This window comes from Hetaerina americana, unplaced genomic scaffold (genome assembly GCF_022747635.1).
Source record: "Hetaerina americana unplaced genomic scaffold, ioHetAmer1.1.p SCAF_5, whole genome shotgun sequence".
In the NCBI taxonomy this organism is placed as follows: Eukaryota; Metazoa; Arthropoda; class Insecta; order Odonata; family Calopterygidae; genus Hetaerina; species Hetaerina americana.
The window spans coordinates 11,234,776-11,254,426 of record NW_027287095.1 but is presented as its reverse complement, the minus strand read 5'-3'; the positions used below and the strand labels follow the sequence as shown (position 1 = coordinate 11,254,426).

The following is a 19,651-nucleotide window of genomic DNA, read 5'->3' as shown; positions in this document are numbered from 1 at the left end:
TATAAAATACTCCTATTTTAGGGCTATTATCAGAATGATGAGGCACTATAATGAACCCTACCCTGCACAAGCCATTTAATTGAACTCAAAGAACATTAAACTAGAACGGATTCTATGGAACTCGACTCAACTATATGGAACTTCATGATGCAAACTGAAAACTTTGTAAGTTTCATTGAAATTTATTTATAACAACCGGTTTCATCAAACAGTCGACATGTCAACTATGTGATGAAACCAGTCGTTTTAAATATCATTCAGTGGAACTTAACTTTTTAAAAAATGTCATTAAATTAGTATTCCTGCTAGATAAATACTCCAGCTATTTGTGTCAGGTAAGGTAATCAATTAACAGTCTCTTTGACAGTGGGAGAAATGCAAAGAAATTGAATGTTCTTAATGCTCTGTATTTTATAAGTAAGGTCTTGGATGAACATAAAGAGATCAATAATTGCAAATTGTTTAAAAAAATATGCATTTATGCCACAAAGGTCAGGGAAGGGAGAAAAGGAAAAGTAGGAGAATGAAGAAGATAATATTGAACAGGTGGAAATGATGGCAGCATCTGGGAAGAGAAGTTGATTGACCTTGACTCATTTTTGCAATAAGACGCAGGTAATGAGGAGGATGATGATCAAAAAGAAGTCCCGACTCAATTGAGTGTTTATGCTACTGTATAAGCCTTAAATACTCGGCAAAATGTCTTCTCTAGAGTTCAAGGAAGTGGAAATGACCTCCTGCACAGACTGGAAATGTTTGCATAAAATTTCATTCAATGAAATCCAAACAATCTAATTTATTAGATGTTTTCAACAAAAAACTATGAGCTAATGATTGCTGAGTAATATAGTTTTTCGCCATAGTAAAACTGGACATGATCAAGAAAAGTTTCTTATTTTTATAAACCTATAAGTACATGGGTAACCTTATTACGCAAATGCCATTGATTTTATTTAAAGGAGAAATAAAGGTTGTTTTAAATTACATAGGTACTTCAAATTGATTAATTAATATTATATGATTACAATATAAGAGTACCTCTGTGATTTTTCGGGATAACAAAACTGTTTATCATTTCCAAAATAAGATTATTATAAATACCTAATTTTTCCTGTTTTTTCAATACCATTTTTAACTTTTCAGTTCAGCTAAGACTTACTTCTCCCAAGTGATTTTTTTTGTCTACATTATGCTGCCCATGTATTTTTGTAGTAAGTGTTCGCCTTTCTTACACTTCTCTTTCAACAAAAATTTCATACACCTAACATAGAAAAACAACAGCACAGAAGTAGATACATGCATACCTTATTCATTCAAAGAACTTATTTATATTTTTGGTAGCATCTCAGTTTTCACTGTAATAATGTTAACACTTATTTGTTCATTTACTAATGCCACAATTCAGGGACACATTACCTGTCAGGTATATTATATCAAATTAGTGAACACTTGGTTATGATTTTGCATAAATTGACTGCAAATAAATATTTCCCTTAATTCAAACTTTTTTTCTTTGCCGTCATATTGTGTGTAGAGGTTTCACTATACATCACTGCTCATGTTTACCTGTAGTTCCATAGAATAAACCAAAGTTATCAGCCTGAAGGTTGGTCTGATGGGGGAAGGTGAAGGTCATCTAATAGTGAGCCCTAGATGGTCAGTGAAATTCACAAATTAACGAGGTAATGGAAGGAGAGGCAGCTTCTAATTACTTGTGTAGTGCCTCTGTGGTTTTTGGGAAAATTTGGTCACCAAAAGCTTGGTTGAGGCTAAGGTGCCAACAGATATCACCTGGAATCAAATAGTCCTTCAATGAATAGCCAAGTGCTGCACCCACTGAATTACCATACTCTCTACATAACAAGGTGCAAACAATAATAAACAAAATTAATTTCATTGTTACTAATTTTATTATTAAGTTTCAATAAAATATCTATTCCAGTTTTGTTATTCCAAAACAATGAACAATATAAAAGTACAAACCTGAAATGATACTTGCAGTGACTAGATTTGCCAGTTTATTGGTATTCATGCAAATATATCTTACCTAAAAAGTTTGCATTAAAAGTATCTTCACTTCTTCAATCTTTATTCATTGTATAATGAAACAATAAAAAAAGTAATTTGTTATAATTACAGAGAAAAGTTAAGCTCACATTGCACAAGAAATAAGAGAGATGTAATATTTTAATTGCGCTATAAGCACTGCTTTATCCAAACAACTAAGTTAGAGGTAGTAGACATATGGTATTTTATTCAATAGATGGGTCTAACAAAATCCTTCAAAGGAAAAACCAAATTCATTTAAAATATGACTATGTAATAGATCTGTAGAGCACAATGAAATGAGTGTTGTCATAAATACTGAGCTGAGAACTTCACCAATGTAATTCCTCAGTCACAATTATATATTCATTTAACTGCATTATTGATACATAAATTTTTTGCAAACAGATAACATTTCTTAAAATTTGAATTTTGGAGACTTACAACATGCTAATAGGGAAATTAGAGAAAAAGCACAACCAACAGCTACAATTTTTTATAAGTGTATGCTGACATTAGGAAGAGCAAAGGTAGTGAGAAACTGTTTATTAAAATTTATCATATGAATGGTCTCCTCAGCTGCAAGGAAATTTTTATTGCCATTGAGCATTAATGCATTTTGATATTATCTAGATGGCTGACCTCTAGAAATTATTATGATGAACAAATGCATCTTTGCAGCTCCATTATGTACAAGGGCTGTTTCTTGGAAGAAGAGTGGCTCAACTTAAAAGAGGTGTCCTTTCACTTGAAAAATAGGGCACTCCCATATTTTTTTACCGTTGCACAAAAGATACATGACATTTAAAGGCACGGGTGATCACACAAGTAAACAGTGGTGGTAACATGCAAAAGCAATCCTGTCACTGCCATGCCAGCCAGTCAAGATGGCATCGACACACACCAGGCAGGCAAGGCAAGTGTCAATGGACTTGAGGAGGAGCTGTACTTGACGAGAGGTGGGGTTGAGGCTGGCACCATTCAGAGGAGTGAGCTGGCAATGGTGCCTTCCCAAGCAGCATCACGCTCCCTTGCTGCACTGCGTCTCTTCTCTAGAAAGCAAAGCAAAAGAGGCATTAATGGAGGGGTTGAGGCAGCAATGCAAAAGGCTGAGTTGCAGCTGGCAGAAAATGTGTGACAGGCCTATGACATTGCAAAAAGGTGTATGGCAGGGGGCTTGGGTACCATTGGGAAGAGGGGTGTGGGGGATATTACAGAAAGGGGTAGTGGGGAATGGTTTGCAAGTGGTCTCCTGTAGTATCCAAATCAAAAAGGGAAAACGTGAAAACATCCTCCACATGCTCTTTAATGAAAATTTTATATTTATGTTTCAAGAAGAAAATACATGTTGGTGTTTGGACTAGGAATAATTTATTGAAATTTGGACATGGCCTTCAACCATACATGATATATATATGATTTTACCATAGCATTAATTCATTTCTCCATGACGATGCAATTCTTAAGGTGATGACTGCATTTTCTATTTTAATTGCCTATTATAAGCAGTGCAAATTAGTTTCAAGAAACTCTAGTTTTTAAGAGTGCACTTTGCTTTAATTGCATTACTTTGATCCCATATTGGACAGGCTTCGTAATTTCACAAGATTGATCCATCACAAGTGACATAAACATATATTCCATGTATTCCTGTGAATGTTTCTGCAGAATTGGGTGGGCAGATGAATTTATATTTGTGATTTCACCTCCATATAATGTTTTTAACACAACTGCTGCATGAAAAAGACAAAATGTGGGGACAGGCTTCGTAATTTCACAAGATTGATCCATCACAAGCGACATAAACATATATTCCATGTATTCCTGTGAATGTTTCTGCAGAATTGGGTGGGCAGATGAATTTATATTTGTGATTTCACCTCCATATGTTTTTAACACAACTGCTGCATGAAAAAGACAAAACGTGGATGAAATATAAATGTATTAATATTTTCCTAGAGTTTACTTTCCTGATAACAGTGAGGTACATTGGAATGCAGATCTGATGAATACAGCTTATACTGAGAATTTCATTTTAAAGAGCAATGCACACAGATAGTAAACTTCATTACTATATAATACAGGTAAAGTACATTAGTAACAATGAGTCACATATTCTTGCCAGATTGGTTATTTGATACTAAATAAAGAATACTACTTGGAGCAAAACAGAATATGTATCATAATTAATAAAATAAATACATTAAATTTTCATCGATATTTTGCAGTCAAATACACATAACGTTAAGCCATTTCAGCCCACCCATTGGAAACATCTGCACGCATAGGCTTTTCATGCCTCTTTTACAGTCTAACGATGTTTTTTCAGTCAGACTTAAGCACTCTCATCCTTTTTGATTTTTCTTGCCAGTAGCTAGATGAGGTGCTTAATGCTAGCTGTATCAGCCACATAAGTAAGCCTCTAATAAAAATAAAGGCTGAGCTACATTATGAGAGAGAAAAAATGAGATTTAAATTATTTATAGTAGCTAGATGAGGTGCTTAATGCTAGCTGTATCAGCCACATAAGTAAGCCTCTAATAAAAATAAAGGCTGAGCTACATTGATGAGAGAGAAAAAATGAGATTTAAATTATTTGGAAGGCCAAATCACTCAGATCAGAAAAAAGGCATACATACAATATGCTGCCAAAATCTGGATCGCAAATCTGAAGAGGTTATCTATAGAAATAATATTTACACAAAGGAGATGGAACAGGGCTTCTACGTCCTCTTTCCTAGGCAACACTTTCAAAGTGTAATGCACATTATGGGATGACTTCGTTTAAGTTACTGTCATGGCATCTCTCACAGTTTCTCTGAACCTCCTTCCTGATGAATTACTAACTGGAATGAACCTCCAAAAGACAATGGGCACAGAGGACATTAAGAAATTTGGAAAAAATTCTGCCACTTGTCTTTGAATTCAGATAGGCTCTTTCACACAAACAGACCTTGGCAACAAGATTAACTCAATTTTTTATTTTGATGGTTGTGTCTAATCATCACAGTAATGTTTGAGAAGGGCCATTTGCAATAGAGGAGTGGTACAATCTACTGAACAGCCTGTGGCATGCGCAGGGAGGTCACACTAATATATTGGTGCACTGCAAATCTGTGTAACTAGGAATGGCCTTAAGTCAGCAACAGACCGCATGAGAAAGAATAGAAAAGAAAACGTAGAATCATCATAGCAGTAGCTTTAGGGGGGTCGACCAACAGCAGAAATCAATTTCAGGATGGACGGGAAAGGAGGAAGGGTGGAGAGAAACCCGGCGTTGGCATTAGCCCACTCTTTAGGAAAGGCGCCAAGGGGTCCACAGCTTAACGTCCCATCCGACGGACGGCGCACTCCCTCAAAGTGCCCTCCACAAAGCACCTCAAGTAGGAATTGGGATACCACTGAATAAGATCTACCCCTTCAGGAGTTGAACCTGGACCCTCTGGGTGGAAAGCCAGTATGCTAGCCACTGCAGAATTCGATCCTGCACTTAGAACTATCCCAAGGGTTAGGTTGAAATATTACATGCACTCGGGTGTAAGCATTTGAGAACAAAAAAGAATCTATAAAAGGATGCATTACTTGAAAATATACACCCAAACCTCATGGGGAGTGAGGAGATCATGGGGCTCAATAACCTCCTTTGGCCAGTCTTCTTTTGGCTGCATTTCAAGAACAATCAAGATTAATAGTTCTGAGATAACTTTTGAAGTAACGAAGCCCACAGGCTCTACATATAAGAACAATTGCACTACTTGAATCTTCAAAAAACTATGAGCTATTCAGTTTTTTTAAGATGGACTTTGCTAGATGCATATGTTTACTCAATTGAATTTGCTAAAAAAACAGACCAGTATCAGCCAGGGATTATGAAAGCATTGTGAGTAACACATTTTCTGTGAATGTATGTGATAAATGTGTTAAATGTTCATTCATAATTTATCATGACTTACCTAATTTGAGCACCTATCTTACTAAACATTTTCACTTCTCACTGAAGCATTTGCATTCCTTCTTATCAGTCAATCATACTTTCTTTTCAGCTGTAAAATAATAACATTTTACTATTTCTTTCAACATTCCCCACCAGCAAGATATTTGACTAGGTCCTGCATTTTCATTACATTGCAAGACCTAATCCAGGGTGGAGCAGATAATGGACTCCATTATCATAACAAGTAACGAGGATAAGAGAATTCCCAGAATGATTGCCCACCAGCTGCAACGGTTTGCGCTTAGCACTTGTTCCGTTGGCATCTTGGTGTCAGTAATGATCACACATTCCAAACTTGCTTTCAGACATTTGTGATTTTTTTGTGCAAAGCTTAATAATATATTACGAATGGTGTTAAAATATCCCTGAAGATAAAGTTGCAGGAAGACTATGTGAGAAAAAAAGCAGTAGAAAGGAAAGTAAAATCATTGAAAAGAGAGAACAAGGTGTGAGCATAGCTAATCTAGCATGCACATACAATCAGTCAACATGAGCAATTTGCACTCTCCTCAAGAACATGGAGGCTCCCAAAAGGTTGATGTTTCAAAGGGAGTGACAAGAATATCTACTCGACAGTTACGTATTCTCAATTATGTTGAAAAGATGCCACTCATATGTGTTAACAAAAAGCAATTGCAATGAAACAATTAATGAGAATAACATCTGTGAGAAGGTGTAGGCTATTTTCGCCAACCTTGCTAAGAAGATACTAGGATCATCAATGGCCACAGAAGTATTTCAGGGAAGCCATGCATGGATCGTGAAATTTACAAGAAGAACCAGAATCCACAGCGTTGTGAGGCATGGTGAAACATACAAGCTCCAGATCAAAGGTAGTAGGGAACTTCATCAGCGACTTTAAGAAGTTCGTAGATTCTGTGGATTAACTGACACAAAAGGTTTTCAACTGTGACAATGCAAGTCTCTTCTGGAAAAAGATGCCAAAGCAAACCTATATATGTAACAGCAGAGGAGAATGCATTGCCTGCCCACAAGCCAATGAAAGACCACCTCACGCTGCTATTTTGCACCAATGCAAGGCAATTTAAAAATTAAACCCCTGCTTGTTTACCATTTAGAAACTCAATGAGCCTTCGGGAGTGACAAGTCCACAAGAGCAGGATAAATGAGATGTCGATGTCAAGGGAAAGCATGGGAAACTACTGCATTGTGCTTCAAGAAGTATCACCCCAAAAAGGTAATGGCTTTGCAGGCTAGAAATTTATTTAGTGATAATGATGAGTCACATTTTCACAACATTTGGAAGCATCGGTAGAAAAAATGCCTCTAAATGGCTTTCTATAAAAAATATTTAGGAATTTATCATAAATATTAGAGTAATTATTTAGATTCTTTATAGTTTTTTAAAAATCAAATTCACATTCCAGGGCGAATAATTCTGTGATAGAAGAAAAGATGATGATTCAGGATCCTAAACTATACATGTATAATTTCCTTTTAATAAAGAGAGTACATAATTTTTTAATGGGCATGGAATGCATTATTGCATTTGCATTCATGTACATGGGCAAAATTATTTTGTTTAGTGAAAAAGATTCTGGAATGGATTATTTATAATGTGAGAGGCCCCACTGTGTATTACAAAACATATTTGTCTACATCAGATGCATAACTCAACAAACAAAATTGATTTATAATTCTTTTGCTTTACGACCAAGAATCCAGGACAAATAATAAACATAAAACAAGGTTTCACTACAATAATATTTTCAGATTGGAATTTATTATGATTTTCAATGATTATGGTTAAGATTTCATTTGAGCTAATTTCAAAAATGGAGCAACTAAGAGGTGGATGGAGGGAAGAGACAGACGGCTGCCACAATAGCCCAGTTACCGGTGCTGATGATAATTCTGTAAAAGATTCAAGTAAGTTTTGATCTCTCAATTATATTAACCGCACCTCGAGCCTCCCGCAGCAACCTCCGCTCCTCCTCACGCTCTGCCTTGCTTTGCCTGTGCTGGACACCCAGGGCACCTGTTATCAGCCTCTGAGCTAGTGCTGCACATGTCTCAGGCCTCGGACGATAGGGGATCCTGAGGGACTCGCATATCCTCCTTGCCTTCGCCCGCGATGCCGCACTTGCTCCTTCCATGGCCCGTGTCTTCAGCATTGGATGGCGAAGGTTCAATACATCAGCAGCTGCAAGGTTTTACCAAGGATTGCTGGTATTTGACATTTTCAGAGAGAATGCACACACTCACAATAGTATTTAAGTCAATTCACAAAACCTCTGTTAATGCTGAGAAGGTTATATGCACTTAATACTTGAATGTAGGCAGCCTCCTCTGAGAGTATACTCACCACCCACTGCTTTTGTGCCGCATTGTGGGCCTATGTGGAGTTATAGCAGCATGTGTGCGCATTAGAGAGAGAGAGAGAGAGGGACTGAGTGGGGGACCTGGAGTGAGTGTCATTCGGAAGCCATTCACCACTCCAGCCTTACAAACTTCCAATTAGGCCATTATTTAATCTATCCACTATATTAACCCCTACTCATCATAAAAAACTCTACATTTAAATAAGTGTTGGTCAAAGTTCATGTAATTGCAAATACACATGATACTGGTTATTTAAGCATGTGGTAATAACTAGAATATTTTCTGTGAAGTAAGATATACAATGCTGACAGCAACCACCTGATGGCTTCATTCAGGGTTGACATACCTTGAGTACTAAATTTTCATTAACCACAATTTTAAAAAGTTTTAATGCTTAAAATTGTCATTTCAATATATATAACTGGTTGTTGGTTAAACTTTATCAAAGAAAAAAATTCGTAAGACTTTAATTTCAAGCTTATCAAGGATATAATTTTTGCCATTAAGAGTTTGCTGCATTTTTTCATCTCTACAGACATTATCTTCAACTTACACAAGATTTGTATAAAAAGTATCTGTAGCAATTTTTTCCTGACATGCGCGTGAAGTGTTGAATTCACACTGCTAGTTAAGTGTGCGCATGATCGCATATTGTATTGGCATTGATAAGATAACAGTGCACACAATTATCACTGAAAATTTGGCATTTCGAAAGATCTGCGCCAAACTTGTCCCGAAAATCTTGACGGAGGATCAAGAGCAGAATCGAGTGCCTGCTCCTGAAGACCTGCAATAGCATTGCATCGATTCCCCGACCACCTTACAGTCCCAACTTGGCACCAGCAGACTATTTCCTATTCCTAAAAGTGAAATCCTCCCTCAAGGGACACCACCATGGGACCCTAAGTTCAGTCAAAGAAGCTTGCACTGTACCCTTAAGTGCCTTCTCGAATTCGCCTACCGGGGACCCTTCGAGTCGTGGAAAAGCTGCTGGCAAAAGTGTGTCGACACTCAAGGGATGTACTTTGAAAAATTTTGAAGCATTTTAGCAATATCTGAAATTATTCTATTTTCCTGAAACTTTTCCCAATATCTTTTATACAAAGCATGGGAAGGCCCAGAAGTACCCGGCCTGACCTAGAGATAGCGGTAGTTGTTTGAAAAATATCACTGTATTAGAAAGTATGCAATTTATAAAGCATATGTTTCAAGTTTGAAGATGCTACCTTGTTTAGTATTTGTTTGGCAATAATCAATAGTGACTTTATGAAAATGGAGAAAATTGGTCATCATTAGGTGATACAATACTTTTATTTGAAAAGCCTCAGCTCAACCAATATAAAAGCTGAACTGGATTCTACTCTGGGTGAGTCTGCTCCTTTGTTTAGAACAGTAAAATACTGGTTAGCAGAGTTTAAACAAGACCATACAAGCTGTCAAGATGAGCATTGCATTGGTCGACCAAATAAGGTGACAACTCCAGAAATGGAGAACAAAATACACACAGTGATACTGGATGAACGTCGACTGAAAGTGCGCAAGTTAATACACATAGAAGGAATTTCAAAGAGTGCAGTAAATCACATATTGATTGAAAATTTTGATATAAGAAAGCGGTGTACAAGATGGGTGTCGCGTTTGCTCACACTTGAGCAGAGCCAGCGTCGTGAAGATGTTTCAATTGATGCAGAGGTGGTTCTCGGGTTAGACTGCGTGAGAGACATTTTTGGCTCAACATTTCTCTCCCGTTGCAGGGAGCGACTTCGCTCCTGAAGACGCTCCCTGCAACGGGAGAGAAACGTTGAGCCAAAAATGTCTCTCAAGCAGTCTAACCCGAGAACCACCTCTGCATCTCTCAACAGCTGCGAAAGCCTCTGATCTACAATGTTTCAATTGAGTGTTTAGCAAAGTTTCACAGCAACAAAGCAGAATTTTTGTGCCATTTCATAACCATGGATGAAACATGGGTCCATTACTTGTCACCCTAGACAAAAGAACAATCAAAACAATGGATTCAAAAGGGAGAACCAGCTCCAAAGAAGGCAAAGACCGTTCCATCTTCAGGCAAGGTCAGGGTGTTGGTTTTTTGGAATGCATGTGGGGTAATTTTCATTGACTATCTTTGAAGAGGAAAAATTATCAACGGCGAGTATTATTCGAACTAATTGCAATGTTAGAGTAAGGAAATCAAGCAAAAGTGGCCACAATTGGCTAAGAAGTAAGTGCTGTTTCATCAAGACATTGCACCAGCTCACAAATCTGTTATTGCAATGGCCAAAATTCATAAATTAAAGTTTGAATTGCTACCTCATGCACCCAATTCGCCTGATTTAGTCCCCTCGGATTATTTTCTGTTAGCAAACTTAAAAAAATGGCTTGGTAGTCAAAGATTTTCCAACTATGAAGAAGTGATGTCTGCAGCTAATGGCTATTTTGAGGAACAAGACAGTTCTAATTATAAAAAGGGTATCGAATTTATTGAACATTGCTGGGAAAAGTGTGTACAGCTTAAAGGACATTATGTTGAAAATTAAATACATTTTCTTCCAAAATTTTTTGTTTTCTTTGTTGGGTTGGGTACTTGTGGGATTACCCTCGTATAACAGGCATTGGAACATAATTATATAACCTAGGGATTGCCTGTACTTCTATTCTTAGGCTGACCCAAATGGGCTAGTTTTTATGATTTTATGATGTGTTTAAAATACATTAAGTATTCAACTTTTTAATTACAGAACAGACTTAATTTAGAATGAATTAAAAATAATTATAGCCTTAATCCTTAATATTTTTATAAAATAATTCATTTTCCTCTCAGCTTCTCCAATTAAATTTTTCTTAAATTATATTACATAATTTCCTCACATTCCATCATTTGAACACATCATCTAGCTATCTTGATAATATTTGCGCATAAAATCTTATCATTTTAGATCCAAAGCATCAGGATTTTTACTTCCAACAATAGAAGATAATCAGACAAGTCAGACCATACGCACTCAGTTCCAAAAACTTATTCCTCCACTTTGAACTATGCACCATCACTGCATTCAACTATACTGCCACCATATGGTATTCTGGTATATGGCATATTTGGTGCCAGAATCAATTAGCTGCCGCTTAAAAATGATTGAATCCAATGAATGAACCCTTTAGTAGCTCCTTATTTACCATGGCAGTGAACTCTCTACACATACCTTTACCCTGTGAGAGGACACTTTTCTCAGATTTGCTTTCTAAAATGTTTAATAAAGACTTTTCATTGAATTGGCCAGCATAAAAGGATATGATGGAATCAAGAATTTGAAGGTAAACTATCAGCTAGAGAAGCACTTGGGGCGACAATACTGTAAACAGATATTAATGTGCATCAAGAGGAAAAATGTCTACAGTGAGGAATGCTGCAACTGGCTGATGATTGTGCATGCAGTGATTTTATATTTTATCTCTAGCACATGGCTTGAAAGGGTGTATCAGCCATCCTAGTTAACGGGCTGAACATTTGTTATCATCTACATGGCTTATCATAATATCCTTGAATCAAAACAAAGCCTGAAGTGTGACGCTCAATAACAGTAAAGCTGCAGCTTAGAAGAGGTTGCATGTGCACGCAAGAAAAGAATGAATACACAGTGCATGCAATCTGTGCAGGTGGTCCAGAAAATAGTTAATCGATCCATAATCGGTGAATGAAGAAGAATGACCTGTCTTGGTTCCTTTCCCATGTACTCACCAATGAATGAGCTCCCAAACACTGCCAGTGCATGAGTGTCATCCACCCACTTGATCTCAAAGCCAGGGCGACCTCCATACGGTGACAGTATGGAGACAAGATCATGTGTCTTGAACTCAGCTGGGAACCCAAACACTTCCACCACGTGCGTCAGTTCTGCAAGGGATAGCGAGGCATCATCGGTGCGAAACAGGCCATAGTCCGATTTTGGCTTCTCCACGACGCTCACCTTCCCCACTGCAGCCATTACCTCCTCCACCAACTCACCCTCCAATGCCTCCCCCATGCCACGACACTCCAAGCGGCCCTCTCCCTCCCTCGGTCTCCCACCACTTGAGTCCCCTCTGCCCTCACAGCCACTGCCCTCTGCAAGGGGGCCTCCCCCAGTGGAAGGCAGTGCACTGACTTCCTCACTGGCCGGTACCTGGGGAAGGGGGCCATGCCCAGCCGAGGCCGCCTCCTCCCCACTGCTGGCCTGTGCTTCTGTGACAAGGCACCCCTTTGATGATGCCAGGGGTGATGAGGGGGGGAGGCTTTCGGAAGGGGTGGCTGAGGGGACCTCCTCCAACTCCACTCTTGATTGCTGGCCATTGGCCCCAGCATCTGTTGGGGTAGAGGCCGCAGTCACTACTCCACTCCGGGAGCAGGGGGAGTTGCGCAAGGCCCTTGGCACATACACTGCTAGGTCTGGGCGGCGCTGCCTGCAGAAAATTTCACAAGAGAGTGGGCTCACTCAATGTCACTCTTGATTGCACACACACCCAACAACTGAATAGTTTCTAAAATATCTAATAGTTAAGTTAATACATCGATTATATCATTTTAGTTCTGTTTTATATCTCTTTGGTTTGGCTCTTAAATGCAGTGAACTCCAAATTTACGGGACAATAACTGCTCTAGTCCAAGCTAAAGTGATTATTCGGGTACCAGGTCTTCCTGGGAAACCATAACCGGCACAGGGAAAGGAACTGGCCCCCCTACCCTGATGGGTGAATTTTCACACCCCATATAGGGCTTAGTACTGGGTATCTCTACCATCACCTACTAAACCGACCTTCGGGTTGATTACTGTGTTTATGGTTTTTTTTTTAACTGCTCTAGTGATTAGGTTCCTTCCTGGCTCTCTTCCCTGCACTGCCCAATAATTCAACTCCATAAGAAAATACCACCAGCCACCTCAAAATGCACTCTCACTGTATTAGCATTTTATTAAAAAAGGGCACAGGATGGTAGGTCCAGGCCACATTGAAAATATGCAAGTGCCAAGGCGAGAGTTGAAGCTTGAGACATCAGACTGCCTCCACTGGGAGCAGTCAACTGAGAAAGAAAATGCGGTGGGAAGTGGAGAGGGTCACAAGTGATGCCATAGCAGTAATGAGGTCACTAATAGAGAGGAACAGGTGTACAGGAGCACAAACAGGATGCATTTGTCTGTTTCATAGATTTAGAGGAAGCACTCGATGGAGAGAAGTGGGTAGAATTATGACCATAATGCAGAAAATAGAAGTGGGGGGATAGGACGAGACTTATCCACCCCCTACATCAGTCTCAGACTGCTCAGGTGCAAGTGGGGGATGGAAAGTCCACATGGGCAGTGTTGAAAAGTGGTATTAGACAGGAGTGTCCATTGACACCAGTACTGTTCAACCTGGACGTGGAGGAATTCTCAGGTATTTTATGTGTTTTAGCTTTTCTTGGTCACTCTCCAAGGAAAATTGATATAATGATCTCAAATTAATCTTCTTCTAGCTTATATTTCAATCATTATTTTTTTAAGAAGTCCATTTTCCTTCGAAATACCTTAGTTTCATTTGCCCCCACAAGGCGATGATGAGCCAACCAATCGACCTCATATGGTGACCACATTCACATGGGATGAAAAAATCAGCATATGATAATTTTATTAATTTTTTCAATTTAAGATAAACCGAGGTGTCCATTACCACCTGTGCTGTTCAATGTGTAGGAAGAGGAAAAGCTTTAAGGGGCATGGGAAGAACTGAAAATAGGAATGAAAGCTGGTAGATAATACATAAAATCCATTTAGTTTGCTGATTATAAAGCTTTTTGTCAGTCAGCTAATTGGTTTCAAAGTCTGTTGAATGCATTAAAATTCAGTGCAATAGGTATGGAATGAGAATATAAGTAAAGGTTTTACATGTGATTTATACTGTATGTTAAACTATGGATGGCATTTTGGCATTGGGGAATTTACCTAAAACCGCATGACTCATTAAATGGTAAAAATTGATCATTAGATTCAAATTCAATGCAAGATAGCAAGATGACAGCTACTGAAGTATTTTTTAGACAATTGAAAATTCTACTGTTAGCATGCATTTATTTGTGTCATACCATCATCTACTTCCAAGAATATAAATTTAAATTAAATGCTATCATTAACCATGATGGACCATTGTAAAGGAGTTGCAAATTATTTGCCAAGTTTACCTTGATCTATGCATGAGAACAGGCTTGTTGATTTCTAAACAAAATATAAAAAGTATTTCCAAGATAATTGCTTCCAACCAGAGGAGAGCATTTTTGAATTTTTCCAAACAATGACTGATATTAATTCAGGGAAACTTTATATTGTATCCGCTGCTCTCAAGTATTTTTACTTTTTATACGTGGGTCTTATAAATGTATTTAAATATCATCAGGAAACTATCATGATCCATGCTAAGAAAATCAGGATTGTAATGTAATACAATACTTGTATACCCATTAATGAAATTAAATGTAAATATTAAATATGCCTTCATTTAAGTATCCTAGGTGAATCCCAGATAACTTAGGTCAATCAGTTACATACACAAAACTTGTATTTACAATGATCAACATTACTACATCTCAACTGGTGCAATGGATAATGATAACTAGGTGCTAACTTCAGAGTCTCTGGCAGCCAACAGGTTTCCTTTCCATCATAACAACTGGAGACTTAAAGAGGGGTGGTGGGTGCTTGGTTGTCCATAGCAAATCACATCAAATGAGAGGCCACTCAATGTTTGGGTCATGCACACACACATTGGACCTGGCCATTCATGGCTTTCATACCCAGGCCATTACCCAGCAGCCTAAGAGACATTTGACACTCTACCTCAGCAAACATGATAACAACTACAAGGTCTGTCCGGAAACTATCAAGCTATGCAATATTTTGATAAAAATAGTCTACCTAGAACATTGAGGCCTTAGTCTCCTTCTAAGCACTCCCCTTTGGACCTCACGCACTAATCCCAGTATCCCTTCCACTTTTCAAAACAATTGGGTCATAGCCATTTACCAACAACTCATCTACAGTTAAGAGACCTTTTTTAGAAAACCCGGGTCATCGTTTGCGGCTTGGAGCAAGTCCCCTGTAACTGCAGCACGAATTTCTTGACATTGACGAGACAGAAGAGAATGCAATAAGGAAGCTGATGACCATTCCAAAAAAGGAACAATTATTATGAAAATTGGAATAGATGCTGGCATAAGTGTATGTGGTCCCAATGGGATTACCTCATACCTTAAAAATGGCTGAAAGGTAAGGGCAATAACACAAGAAACCCAGGTTCATTTTTCTCAATCCACACAGGAAATAACAAAACTTGTTCTTCAATGAACATGAACTTCCACAAAGTTGAACCTGGAACAATTTAACAAAACTTGGGTCTGTTTATCCATCTCCTTTGCATCTGTGTCCATTTCTGACAGGAATGAAGAACTTCAGAGAGTAGAAACTTGATAAGTGCAAGATAGCCCAGGAGCACGATATCAAACTTGTTCACTGCCACATATTATTAAATATATTATTTCACATCATTTTCCAAATACTATTCTCCATGATGAACTAAATATCTTTGGGAGCAGAGGGTAGCATGAGTACAATGTGGATAAAGTGGATGCCATAAGGATGTTAATGAATGCATGACACATGCAAGGCTGGTAAACATGCACTGATCTAGTGCAATAGCAGAGCCAAATGGTAGATGGCTTCCTGCTGCCAAGGCTCTGCTCTGTTTGTGATGTGTACTCCCAAAATGAAACAACAAGAGGCAAGGGCACTACTCATGACACCAGTCTGGGATGTCAGGATGAAACACTGTTGCTGATTGTAGGGAAAAGTGAAATACGGCAATGAGGTTTCACAATTAAATATTAATGTCCAAGCACATCTAAGACTAAATGGTACACCCCTTGGGCAAGGCTGTGCTCTATTTTGAACCCATGAATGCGTGCATTTAGGGACAATGTGGAAGTGCCACTGATTCTTCTAAGGGATGCTAAAGCCAAGTACAAGTCTGCCCTCTACCATCTCTACCACTAGAAATAAGAACGCACCGAAAACCACAATCTAAAATTCTTTCAGGAGATATTTGTGCCATGGAATTCTGTGAATTGGATGCTGAACTACTCAAATGTAGCAGCACTCCTAGCTCACCAGCCATCTTACAACCTTAACTTCATGGTGAAGAAAAACTTGGATCAAAGCTTGTCTAAAGGTGGTCATCATTGCCAGTAACGATTTAAAAATTGGCATTCCATTAGAAATAGTTGAATTTAAAAAGCAGGGTAGAGATGAGTGATCCAAAATTGACAATTTTTTAACGAGTTAAGGGTGAAGTGTCTTCTTGGAATGACTTGGGAGGTCTTGAGGATGGTCTCCAAGAAACCTTTGGACCCTGGGGCAGGCGATGGGGACCAGATGACAGGTGGAATTGGCTGGCAGAGATGGGATAGTGGTATTCTCTCTCCAAAACCCTATTCTCCCGGGCTGGCTCCGTCTTGGTCACTCTGAGTGCCCATACTATGACTTTTCAGGTTTGAATTGTGGATTTAAGAGATCAATCCCATGAGGGTCACTCCAGCTGAGAACCACCAGTTGAGGTTCTTCAACATACACAGCTCTCTTGCCATAGGGTGAAAAATCACCCATTCAATCAAGAGTGCAGTGGATGAGGCCAGGTTTTGTGGATCCTTCCTCGATATAGATAATTATGTATTCCTATCGGAGATGTGACTGCATTAATCTCATATTGTCAGTTTTGTACTGCAATTCAATTTTTTATGGATTGAGGAGTTAACCTGTTTCCAACATAGTGAGATGCATCTAAGAATTTTCCGAGATTTCCCCCAAATTGATAGAATTTAACTGCGGCTAAGAGTTTACAATTATTAAAAATCAGTTGAATGTAGTTTATAGAAACTCAGTCGAATCCAGTTTACAGAAACTGTCAAAGCAGTTGGTGATACACTTGAAAGCGAAAAAGGAGTGAGACACAAGGGAAAATGGTTTGGAATTATTTTTTTACTGGAGAGAAAGTAACAAAAAATCAAATTAGCATGGTGACAAAGATTTGAAAGCATTACACAGATACTAAAGATTTGAGTGGACAGATATTAAGAAACTAATATGTGACAAACGATAAAGGAAGATACCTACATTTTTGTTTGTGAGTGTCTAATTGAACCTTGCTCTTACCTTGGTTTAGGATTTCTGCTCAACTGAGAACCTTCGGGAGTCCCTTCGTTTACTTTCCGCAGGGCTGGGGGTTGGTAAAGGGCCACATCTGGCAGCATCCTTGCTAATAATTGAGAAGGAAAACCCATTTACAGTAAGCTGTCACTTTTTGCTAGGTTCTTGCCATGACAAGAAGAAATAGCACAGTTTATTCACAATCAGAACCTTTTCGTGACACTGATTAATGTACATTAATTCCTAACAAAAAGTGTTGCCGCACCTTTTTTCCTCCCAGAGTAGGCTGATGTGATATTAACCTCATGGTTCTCACTCGTACGGTGTTCAATGCCCATTGGTGGACAGACCCCCCCACATATGCTTCTTTCTTGGTCTGTGCTACTACAAAAGGAAATTGCGAAAATTTCAAATTATTTTACTTTTGATTCGATGTCTGAACATTTAAAAGATAATTAACAAACAATTTTTACCTGAGCTGTATTACTCTGTCCTTATGACAAACGACTGTCCTTCTATCACAAGACTGGCCGATGGAAAAGGTTCTTAAGTCTACAAAGTTTTCCTCAACGAGATTATGAATCAAAAACCGATGGAAGTTCTTAAATGGAGGGAAAATGAGGATGCTAAAAAATTTAATTTCCTGTTAATATTTGAAGCATTTGAATACCATGAAGCCTTAAACTAGAACTACTCTTTGATAAATTAGCATGTCTTGAAAAGAGCGCTGGTTGAGAGCACTGATTGACAAATTTAATGAGAAGAAAATCGGGAAAAAAATACAATCTCAAAAGTGACTTACAATGCTTGAATGGGGAACGAGCATAATCTTTATCAAGCCTTCTACTAGAAGATTTTGAATAGTCAAAACTTCAGCGTCATTTAGAATGGTACACACCTGTCCCGAATATCTTTCTTGTTGAAGCTTTGAAGATCCTCCAATACTTGTTCGACGAAATCACTGTCTCTACCGTTCAGGTAACGACCATCACTAAGCTGCCAACAGAATCCAACTTTCACTTTCTTTTCCTCACTGTCACTGCTCTCCAAGGACATTGCAACGTAAGACCAAATTCATACCTTAAATTCCTCTGTTCCTGGAGTGTATGAATATATGAAGGCTGCTTATTTTCAATGTCGATAATAGAAAACATAAGGGCACCTCAATCGGGATATTTACAATTTTGAGTTCAGAATCACACGGCAATCACGGTGGCTGCAAAGGGTCGTGAAGGTCAAACGTATACGACGGAAAGAGGTAGTGAGTAAAGAGTAGTAATCGGAAACCAAATGATTGTAAAATGACTCAATAGTACCATTCTAATAACTTATCCGCTCAATCCACCTTAGAATGTTTATTTCATTGAAATTACTAGTGTCTAGAGAAAAAAGGGATACATGCAATTTGTAGGTTATTAATCATAACAGGATTTGGCCAAGTAAATTTAAAGGCTCACTGTGAGTAAGTCTACAGCCTTGGGTCATCTAAACGACAATGACGCAAATGCATTGACCAATCTACTTTTCAAAACATGAAATCCCAGTTCCGCAGTCACAGCTCATCTTTACTTTCAGTCGCCAACAACAAACGCAATAGTAGGGAGAGGTATGATAGCAACAATGTAATTACTACTCACTTCCTCTGTACCACTAAGATGGCTACACAGGCCTTCACTGCTCAAGCACGCATGCATATACACTCTTGTTTATTTTCGCGATCATTAATTGCATTAGATTCCGTTCCACGGGGGTTTTAGCCTAGATCAGGCACCTAGTATTGAAGGCAGATAGCGCATTCTATCGGAGTGGAAACGCGTTAAGTTAGCCAATATGACGGGCAGCAATATCACATGACATTAGACAAATAGTGGCGGCGTTTGTGAATCGTGGAAAGATGCAAAAATAAACACACCATTCAATGCAGATTTCTTTTGAGTGTGTTTAAATATATCGGCGATCCCTGTGTTTTATTTCAGTAAATAATAATTTCCTGGATGGCCTTTGCTCTACAAAATCTCAATGTGAAAGGTATTCGGTAATATTTGAGCTGTATCGTATGTATCAAACCAAC

General features: G+C 38.4%; 1 protein-coding gene across 9 annotated transcripts; it reads right to left on the bottom strand.

Annotated features, from left to right (window-relative positions):
- Window positions 1–1,887: 1,887 nt before the first annotated feature.
- On the bottom strand, window positions 1,888–19,304 carry LOC139693972 (R3H and coiled-coil domain-containing protein 1). Of its 9 annotated transcripts, none has more exons than XM_071592347.1 (9): window positions 19,218–19,287; window positions 18,761–18,796; window positions 18,479–18,677; window positions 18,054–18,206; window positions 17,846–17,964; window positions 17,587–17,689; window positions 12,117–12,817; window positions 7,965–8,204; window positions 1,888–3,098 (listed from the first exon to the last, which is right to left on the bottom strand). In XM_071592347.1, the coding sequence occupies exons 3-9, from the start codon at window positions 18,634–18,636 to the stop codon at window positions 3,028–3,030; spliced, it is 1,545 nt and encodes a 514-aa protein (XP_071448448.1). In that variant the 5' UTR covers window positions 18,637–18,677; window positions 18,761–18,796; window positions 19,218–19,287; the 3' UTR covers window positions 1,888–3,027. The 9 variants fall into 9 exon arrangements, with proteins under 9 accessions (XP_071448448.1, XP_071448446.1, XP_071448447.1 ...); XM_071592345.1 differs by lacking the exon at window positions 19,218–19,287 and adding an exon at window positions 18,897–19,211; XM_071592346.1 differs by lacking the exon at window positions 19,218–19,287 and adding an exon at window positions 19,038–19,211.
- Between the last annotated feature and the right edge of the window lie 347 nt (window positions 19,305–19,651).

Coding starts and splice junctions, on each gene's coding strand:
- LOC139693972 (XM_071592343.1), bottom strand. CDS start 18,636: ATGTCCTTGGAGAGCAGTGACAGTGAGGAAAAGAAAGTGAAAGTTGGA. Junction 17,965..18,053: donor GACAGAGTAATACAGCTCAG/GTAAAAATTGTT, acceptor TTCCTTTTGTAG/TAGCACAGACCAAGAAAGAA. Junction 17,690..17,845: donor CTACTCTGGGAGGAAAAAAG/GTGCGGCAACAC, acceptor CTCAATTATTAG/CAAGGATGCTGCCAGATGTG.